General features: G+C 56.4%; 1 protein-coding gene across 13 annotated transcripts in view; it reads right to left on the bottom strand.

Annotated features, from left to right (window-relative positions):
* Nucleotides 1–3,713: 3,713 nt before the first annotated feature.
* Nucleotides 3,714–9,368, bottom strand: part of TLE3 (TLE family member 3, transcriptional corepressor) — a 41,916-nt gene continuing 36,261 nt past the window's right edge. For 7 of the 13 annotated variants that reach the window (XM_037137242.2, XM_037137245.2, XM_037137246.2 and 4 more), the window contains exons 14-20: nt 8,682–8,758; nt 7,662–7,911; nt 7,065–7,312; nt 6,446–6,593; nt 5,542–5,692; nt 4,607–4,683; nt 3,714–3,894 (exon numbers count right to left, since the gene is read on the bottom strand). In XM_037137242.2, coding sequence (XP_036993137.1) covers nt 3,787–3,894; nt 4,607–4,683; nt 5,542–5,692; nt 6,446–6,593; nt 7,065–7,312; nt 7,662–7,911; nt 8,682–8,758 — 1,059 coding nt within the window. In that variant the 3' untranslated portion in view covers nt 3,714–3,786. Of the gene's footprint in view, nt 3,895–4,606; nt 4,684–5,541; nt 5,693–6,445; nt 6,594–7,064; nt 7,313–7,661; nt 7,912–8,681; nt 8,783–9,368 lie in introns of all 13 variants that reach the window. The other 6 variants (XM_037137237.2, XM_037137241.2, XM_037137239.2 and 3 more) reach the window with 1 other exon arrangement.

Here is a 9,368-nt window from a genome sequence, read left to right as displayed (position 1 = left end):
GACAAGCAAACAGGTGTGGTGTAATTGCTATTGGTCCAAGCCAGGGCTTTTGCATGAAAGGAGGAGGTTAGGGGGTAATTTAAAAAGGCTAGACAAATGGTGGCAAGGCCTTCTGCCATTCGGGATGGGGGAGCGGGGCACCTGGGCGGATTAGGGACTGCACTGGATGGGTGTCCACGAGTGAGGCCCTCCCCACAGGGTTACGGTGTGGAGGAATCACCCATCAGTCAATCACTAAAATACCCATTCACTCCTGCAGAACTGACAGATTCTGGGTCTCCAACAAGCTGGATGGAAAGCCTTGGAGTGGTGGGTGGAGGCACAGCGTGCAGCGAGAATCCCTGCGGAGGCTGGGGGCACTCCTGAGGACAGTGGTAGTGAGAACAGGCGGCAGTTGGGCGCCAGCAGCTGAAGCCGAAGCTGTGTCCCCACTGCCACTTGCACAAGTCAAATAAAGGGGCTGTGTTGTCTCTCCTTACGCTGCACTTTGAGCTTCTACGGCCAGGACTGAATTTTGGTCATCTTGCCATCCTGGGTGGTGACCAGGAAATCTTGGTAGAACAGCCTTTCAGAGAACACTTCCCCTTCTCAGAAATGGGAGTAACACTGGCTTCACTCTGAAGAAGCATTCGCCGACAGCGGTCTTCCTCTTCCACTCACCGGGTCCTGTGCACTCCGACTCCAACGCTGCCATGGCAGCGGTGGCAACCCCTGGGCACACACAGAATTTTCTGGCTGGAGCCTACCATCTGACCCTCTGGCCAATGTACGGACCTGGACAAGTGAGCAGCGTGGCCCAAAGAGGCGCCGGTTTACTAGACACCGTCTGATCTCACTTTCTTGTGGAGTCTGAAAAACAGAATAAACTGATGAACAAGATAGAAATAGGGGCACAGCCACCCCGTGGAACAGACTGACAGCTGTTGGGAATGGGGGACAAATGGAGAAGCCGAAGGACATAAATACTCGCAGTCACAGACAGCAGTGTGATGATGGCCCGAGAGCCAGGGACACAAAGGCTGGGGGTTAGGTGGGCAAGAGGGGAAATGGGGCCACCTGTACGAGTGTCAGCAGTAAAGGGGGAAAGCCAGCTGATAGAAGCTGTAAGCCGAATCGCAGCTGGAGCCTCTCCACAAGCCCCTGGGATGGCCTCTCTGGCTAAATGGTCCTGTGTGAGGACAGCTGTCCTTTCTATGCCTAAGATGTGAAATTGTGCTTTATTCTGTCACTCTTCTTTAACAAAATTTTTTCTTGCATGAAGTGCCAGCAGGCAATTATTTGTGACTTACGACTTGGACCCAGTAAGGAGTCGGAAACCTCTAGTCCACGGTTCTGGAAGACTCCTATCATGGAGACACGAAACCCAACAGCCTGGAATGGCCCTGCCCCAGCGCCCTGGGCGCCCTGACCTGCACTCCCGCCCCTTCCGCAAATCTCTCCTAAGCCCTGAAACACTCCTCGGTGACCTAGGGATGGAAGGTCGCCCTTCCTCCCGCCAGAACATCTAAATTTGTTTTAAACAGTGAGCTAGGTTTTCAGCACACAGATGTTCATGGACACTGGGCAATTACACCCGCAGCTCACATTTCTCCAGTTCGCACCGACAGCTGTGTAAGACTCAGTGTCCACCTACTGCGGCCCATCCTTGGGGAACTTGGTCCTGCCACCCGCCTGGGGGAAATCACAGCTCCCACCCCCATTCTCTGGGGGTTAGACCAGCCGGGCTGGGAGGCAGGGACGAATGTGAAAAACTCCCCTTCAGTCTCCCACACAGTCAGATTGGGGGGGGGGGCAGCGTGGGAAATACTTTGAAATGAGAAGAGCTTTTGTTTTGAGATGACAAAGGCCATCGCGCAGGATCCAAGACTTGAGGGTGACAGTGGCCCAGACCCTCTTCTGACAAACTGTAGGGGGAGGCAATTAAAACGCAACAATCCAGCCAACCTTTAAATAGTAACTTTTAAAAATATAAAAACAGCTCATTACAATGACTTTTCATTTTCTCTTTTCTTCAGTAATCAACGTCTACCCTCACCCTCCCTTGTGGCTATAGCCTTAACAGTGGCAGATGAACATCTGAGACAGACAGAGAGAGAGACAGAGGGAGACCAACGCTAGCCAGCCTCTCCCCCCGCCTCAGAAAGGTGCGGGGCGCCTGGCCAGTCTCGGTGGCCTCCCCCTCACGGTCGGGGGCGCCGCGGGCACAGGAGCACGATCGCTGAATACAGGCAATTTTCAATGGAGCCCCTCCTTCCTTCTCACCAGACAGAATCACACCTTATAAAATAAGCCATAAAAATGCAGTATAAAAATTATCTTCCATATGCTACATCCATGGAGAGCCCATCACCAGGACTCAAACAGCCTTTAGCTTTTCCTTAGAAGAAGAAAAAAAAAAAGACCAGAAAAACAAACAACAAACAAATAAACAAACAACCCAAATGCTAACTCCTCAAAACATACCGGTAGCAAAAAACAGTACCTGCAGGAGATGATGTTCTACTTGTAAGCTGTCTGGGCTGAAGAGAAATCTGCAAGAAGCCACCTCAGTGCACCAGGCCGTCGGTGTCCCAGCCCCCAGCCCCCGCCCTGCCTGGCGCCTGGGTGCCCTGGGGGGAGATCGTCCTCTCAGCCTCAATCCTGCAGGCTGTATACTCTTTCCCCATAACAGGCAGGAAAGGGGCAAAGGCATTTTATAAAAGGACATCATTTCTAATTCTTTATTCAAATTAAAAAAAAAAAAAAAAAGCACCCACATCAGTTGCTCTTTTTCTCTGGTAGCTCCCTGAGCTGAGTTGCTATGCTTTCTTCTAACTTTCTGTCCGGTTGGGTTCTGTCCGCAGATTAAGAAGGGGCGAAGAGGGAGCGCCTCTGAACTCCGTTTCTCAACACAACTAAGTGCGCACCCGAGACAGACGGAGGCAAGGAGGGAGGGAGGGTGAGTGAGCGAGAGTCAGGGCCCTGAGAGAGAGTGGCGGAGAGCAAGGGACAGACGAAGTGCAGAAGGCCACAGGAAAATCCGACCATCTCTGTCGCCCTTGGCCCAGGCTGGCCCCCAACACAGGTGCTGGTCGGCGCAGTGTCCATCTCGGTCCCCGCCCTCCTGGGACGACGCCCAAGCCCACTCGGAGGCACACTCACCCCAGGGTCCCCGGCTGGTCAGGCGGGGTGCCAGCTGCAGCGCCCCTCCTCCTCCACCCCGGGATCTCGCTCCCCAATTCCTTCCCCTCCCCCTGCAGGACTCTCTGTTTAAAACAAAAAACAAAGAAACGAAAACCACCACCACGAGTGGATTACAAATACAGCAGGCGAATACACGGCTAGCGTTTCTGGTGAGAAGCAGCCTCCTCCCCCGCCGCCCAGTCCAAAACGTGAGTCTGTTATGTACACTTTTCACAGACCTTGTGCGCTGCACAAGGGCGAAAATGAGATCCCCTCCCCCACACAGATGCGGTCCTCTCCAGTGTCCCCGGCCCGGGGCTGGGGCCAGATCAAAAGAAAGGGGAAGGAATGACAGAGGCAGGTGTCTGTGGGGGGCTGGAGCCGTGAGCCTCCAAATAAATCTAGTAGTAGCATCTGCCAGGACGGTGAGGGGAGGAGCAGAGAAGTCCGTCGGAGTCTGTGAGACGCATCAATGCAGCGCGGAGTCCGACGTGCAGGCGCGCCCTCCCAGCCGGCCACAGCGCAGCCCCGGAACACTGGGCTGCCGGGGCCCCTGGCCAGGATCTCCTTGTCACAGCTGAGTCTTTTCCTCCCAGAGTCTGACAGCCCTGTTACAGTCCTTGTTTAGTAGATGACCTCGTAAACTGTGGCCTTCTTGTCACCAGAGCCTGTTACAATGTATTTGTCATCTGCCGAAATGTCACAGCTCAAGACAGACGAGGATTCCTTAGACTGGAGGAGAGGCAGCAAGGCACAGGAAGGAAAAAAGGCAAGAGTCACTTTCTCTCCACCCCACTTCAATGCTCCGAATTAACCACCCCCCCGCCCCCCAGAACCCCGCCCCAGAGTGCACGCAGCGTGGCCTCGGACACAGCAGGTCCCTTCCCTCACAGACGTCCCTTCCCTGGGCTTCTCCAGGGACTTCTCCGCAGGGAGCAGCCTGCTGACAGGGCCCCCTGCCGTCTTCAGTGCCCGGCCCCAGATGGTAGAGAAATCCTAAGCAGCTTCCTTCCTCTCTCACCTCTTTGTAGGTCCCTTTTGCTTTTGCCCCAGCTCTCCTCACAGTGATGCAACACAAACTTAAACAGCAGGCAGCTCGGCTCTGAAAAAAGCTGCCCTGTTTGCCCACTGCCAACACCCCCCACCCCCAGAGTGCTCGGTGACGGCCAGAGCCGGGGGCCTGTTTTTCCTCCTGTCGGGTCTGCAAACCCTACAAAAGCCCCGGCCTAAAAGCCCTCGCCTGGAGCAGTCAGACGCCATCAGCAGCAGACAGCGTCCTGCTGATGTGCCCAAGTTTCTGGAGACCCTCACGGGACCCTGCAGGTTAGGGGCTGGAAGGGCCACGGCAGGTCCTGCTTTGCCTCCCAATCTCCCCACGGCCGTCACCACAGCTCTGCCCTGACTAGGGGCGGAACCAAGACGGTGCTCGGGTGGCAGGTGGTACCTGGAATATGCTGGCTCCATACGGTGTCCTCCAGGCGTTGAGAAGGTTATCTTTCCCAGTGCTCACAAACCACTTGCCTGTAGGCAAGAGGCAAACAAAGAAAGGTCTGGTTGGGACCTGCTGGCCTCTGAAGTTAAGACCCACCCCAGACCTGGCCAGCTGCCAAGGAAATGCAGCGTGAACCGCTAACCCATGCTTAGCCGACTCTGCTTTTAAGAGCCATTTTTTAAGCAAGACGTATAACAGATACACGGACACCCGGAAAACGCCTTTCTCTGCAATCAGGGCGGAAAAGTGAGCAGGGCTGAGATGGAAAAAGATAGGTTTTGCACTTAATCACAGCAATTACAGGTTTCGAAAACATTCTTTTAAAGCCACAACAGTGGACTGCTCCTTCTCGTTTCTACTGGAAGAGAGCAGGTATTGTTGGAAAATGGCGCAGCAAGCCCTGCATCTATAGATCCAACTGAGGCCTGTGGTCAGCAGGCACCTGTACTCTGCCAGGGCGCCATCAGCAGCAAGGCACTGTGCTTCCCTAAAGCCATGTATGTGGTGAGCGCTGCGCTACTCCCAGGCTACAGAGTAAGACCCATCGGAGTCAGAGACGACGAGATGTGTCCCAGGCTGCACACTTGTCAGTGGAGGAGCAATGTCCAACCCAGGGCTCTCAGCCAAAGCCTGCAGTCTTAACCCTCTGGAGGAACCACCTGGAGAGGGACTGCCTGCAGTCTGACTGCCCTAGGCTAGCAGCAACTGGCTCTGGCCTGGTGTCGAGAGAGCTCAGTACCCTGTGGCAGTATCTGCATTTGAGGGGCAAGGATGGGGGACACCAGTCAGGGCCAGGCGGCTCTCTCTGCTCCTACTGTAAGCATGGGACCCTCATCTGTCCACAGAGGCCAGACCGGGCGGCCAGGGCCGCCCCTCCCCCGGCTCACCGCAGTAGGCAAACTTGAGGGAGAGCACGCAGCTCTCGTGCAGGTGCAGCTGGTACTTGTCCGGCTTGGTGTGGTGCAGCACCTCCACGTTGCTGCTCTCCATGCCCACCGCCAGCCACTCCCCGGTGGGGCAGTAACCCAGTGAGAAGATCTGCGAGGGGGGAGATGAGCTCAGCCTCCTCTGCCTTCCCGTGCCCCGCCACTCCTTCCCCATCACCTCCCACCCGCCCTTTGCAAAGCCGAGCCCCCCCTCTCCCTCAGCCCGGTAGTCCAAGGGTATGGGGTGGCCCCTCCCACCCCCCACTTTATAGGAGAGGAGGCTGAGGCTCAGAGAGGTTGCTGACTCGAGGAAGTTTAAGTGGGAGAGCCAGGATTCACACTCAGAGTGGCATAGATCTTTTACTTACGAAGTTGCTCTCTGTCTGTGACTTGCCTTACCTTAAGAAAAACTATGACTAAAACACTAAAATATTATGTATGACTAAAATATTAGCATGAGCAGTAAAAACAACAAAAAAGACCTAACGTCTAGCATTTACAGAATGTTTCCTACGAGCCAGGCTAATGGCTGCAGCTTTTCCAGGAACCAGTTCAGGTGCTTACAGCAGACCCAGGAGGTGCTGCAGCCGCCTACTGTAATTCCCATCTCAGAAGTGAGGAACTGAGGCCAAAGTGCCCAGCAGTGGAGGAGCTGGGGATGAAAGCTGGGCAGCTGGGTCAAGTGTGTCTAATTTCAAGGCCTTGTTGAGTCTATTTCATTGCTGCTTCCTTCAGGAAGCATTCCCAGATGGCCCATTGGTCTCGAATCCCTTGGCAATGACCGCCTATGAAGGCCCCTTGGTCCCTGACCCCAGCTCAGTGGGTCCCAGGGGGTGGGGAGTGAAGAATAGCCCCGGTGGCTCACCTGGGAGGTGAAGTCATGCTGCTGCAGCTGCCGGCCCTCCCGCAGATCCCAGGAGCGCACGGTGTTGTCCAGGCCCCCGGTCCACAGCTTGGTGCCGTCGTGGGAGATGTCTATGCAGCTGGCCCCATCCGTGTGGCCCTGGAACTGCCTGTGAAGGGCAAGCGGGGAGCAGGGGTGAGCTGAGGAACCACTGGATGCCAAGCTGGCAGCCTCTTCTGAACAGAAGAGAAAACTGAGGCCCAGAAGGGGGTTTACCAAGTACCCATGTCCCCCCAGTGAGCTTGCAGCTGAGCCAGGCCTGGCCCCTCTCCCATCCACTCAGGGGTCCTGTCCATGGGCAGGTTCACAAAAAAGGGATCTCGCTAAGCAGACCCTTGGTGCCTCCTCAATGTGCATTCTTACTCCCTCTCCCTACCCTGTATGACTAAGGGCTGATTACATAAGCCGAACAGTAACATGATAAACAAAGACGGCCCAGGAATACTGAGAGCCGACTCCGGGCCAGCCCCGCTGCTGCTGCTGCTGCTGCTGCTGCACTAGGTCTCATTCTGAGAAAGGTACTGCCCATTTCACATGACGGGACTGGCTGACTTGCACAAGGTCCCTCCCATGGCCTCACCGGACCAGCGTCTGGTTGTGCAGGTCCCACACGGCGATGTTCCCATCACTGCAGCAGGAAAAGCAGACTTTGGCATCAGGGCTGATGGCCAGGGCATAGCAGGCAGGGGCAGAAGACGTCAGCTCAGCCTTGATGCGGGGTGTGGGAGAGGCCAGGTCCCAGATGGTGAGCGTGCTGGCCTCACCGCCCACGATGAGCGTGCGCCCGTCAGGGAGCAGCTTGCAGGAGCGGATGTAGTTGTCCCTGTTCTGGAGGAAGAAAGGGCAGTGTGGGGAGTTGCCCACCTCCCTTCCAAAAGACCAGAAGAGTCCCGCCCAGCAATTCCGAGCACCCTCGCCACCGCTGCTCACATCCTGCCAGGCCATTTCCATTGCTCATTCCCAACCTTTCAATCTTCGATGCATTTTTTCACAAACCCCAGAAAGTACCGTCTCTATTTAGTACAACCAGGGTTCAGGGAGGTTAGCCGGCTTGCCCAAAGTCACCCAGCCAATTATACAGGGCTGAGCCAGAGCAGGTCCACAAGGCTCCCCCCAGGCCCCGGCTCCCCCGCTCCCCCATGCCCATAAGAGGTGCCGACAGCTCTGGAATCCTCACCAGGCAGTCCAGCTGGGAGATGGGGCTCTTGCTGCCTGGCTGGCTGATGTCCCAGATTTTCACGCAACCCTTGCCACCTGTGTAGACGTGCCGCGTGGGGTTGCTGATGGTCACGGCACACACCACCTCGCCATGACTGAGTGTGTTGATCTGCCGGGCATGCCTTGGGATGCCGGGGCCTGCCAGGGCGTCGTGGGGGAAGGGCACAGGCTGCATCTGCCCATCGGCGCTCACGTGGAAAGAGTATGCTCTGAAAGGGCGAGACCTGTCACTTCTGCTGTCCCCAGTCCTCTCCAGTCCCTCCACGTCCCACCCAGTTCCACCGGCACCGCCCCGACTGGCGTGCCTGCCTCCAGCTTCCCCCCAAATCTTAGGGAACCCAGTAACCCCAACTCTCTTGGCTAGGCTCCACCAGAATGGGGAATGATTAATATTCCTGCCTTGGCTTCTGCTCCTGCTTACACATCCTTACTCAGCCAAGTCACTAGCCCCACCTGTGCCTTGGAGTGGCCTCTCCCACTGCCTTTGACAGGGGTTACCTACGACATCCCTAACACACTGACCACCCCTGAAAAGGACCCTCCTCCTTCAGGAGCCAGTGACACTGAGCTGGAGACCTGCTTACATCTCCAAATAAATCATTAAGTACACACCAGAGCAAGAGGCAAGCAGGCGCGGTCTGCCTACCGTTTTAGGCCATCGTGGGTGTCAGCTGGGGGCGTTTCAAGCAGGTAAGAACCCAGAGGAACCCCAGGTCAACCGTCTCATCTGATTAGGAGGCCCTAACATCTGCGATATTCTTTCCCTTCCAGAACCCACTGACCATACCCTCGAACTCCTCTCAGTTCCCCTTTCAGAACGAACCCGGGGCTGGTCAGGAGTGTGGACAGACTACAGGCTGGCCTGTAAGAACCTCTCAAGGGAGGAGGCCCACCAGGGCAGGGGATGGGGAGGGGCGTGTGCTCTCTTCCGCCCCCCCCCCCCCCCGAGAAGCATGCAAGAAGGACAGCCAGAGCTTACGGTTTTCCCCCAGGAATGGAGGTGAGGCTCGAGGGCAGGCCCGCCGCCCGCATGGGGGGGTGAGGGTCAAAACCAACCTGTAAGGCGAGACAAGGCCAGCCCTTCGTGAGAGATACACCATATATCCCCCCACCCGGCCCCTCCTCCTCCTCCTCTACTTCCTGGGTCCTGCCTGCACAGCACTGTTTCTTCGGGCCCCGAAGACAGACAAGCAGAGCAGACCCCACTGATTCAGAGGAAACAGGCCCGGGAGGGCCAAGAGCTGTGCCCAGGACAAGGGCAGGGACGGGGTGACAGTCCAGACCTCCCAGCTCTGAACCAGCATCCTCTGCCCCCCCCCCATTTCCGCACCCCACTTCGGTTCCTCCAGTGTCCCAGTGGGCTTGTCAACATGAAGAGGAAGCCACACCAGGTATAGGAGATAAAAGAAGCTCACCCCTCTCTCTCTCCCAACCCAGCCCGAACCGCTCATCAACACTGACATATGGTCCCTGGTATAACATGCAGCCCTGTTTGCCGAGCCCCTGCTCCCTGGAAGTCACCCGACTCATCTTGGGATCCCATCCCAGGGGGGCCCAGAGAGACGGGGTCAGCTCTGCTACCCAGCCAGGGAGGTGCATCGGGAGAGGAAATGACAGGCAGGCCGGGGTGGGGCCCAGGTCTACTGATCCCCAAGTTATTTCTAAG

The sequence above is a fragment of the Artibeus jamaicensis genome, unplaced genomic scaffold, assembly GCF_021234435.1.
Source record: "Artibeus jamaicensis isolate MK-2021 breed Jamaican fruit bat unplaced genomic scaffold, CSHL_Jam_final scaffold_286, whole genome shotgun sequence".
Classification (NCBI taxonomy): domain Eukaryota; kingdom Metazoa; phylum Chordata; class Mammalia; order Chiroptera; family Phyllostomidae; genus Artibeus; species Artibeus jamaicensis.
This window is presented reverse-complemented; position numbering and strand designations above follow the sequence as displayed.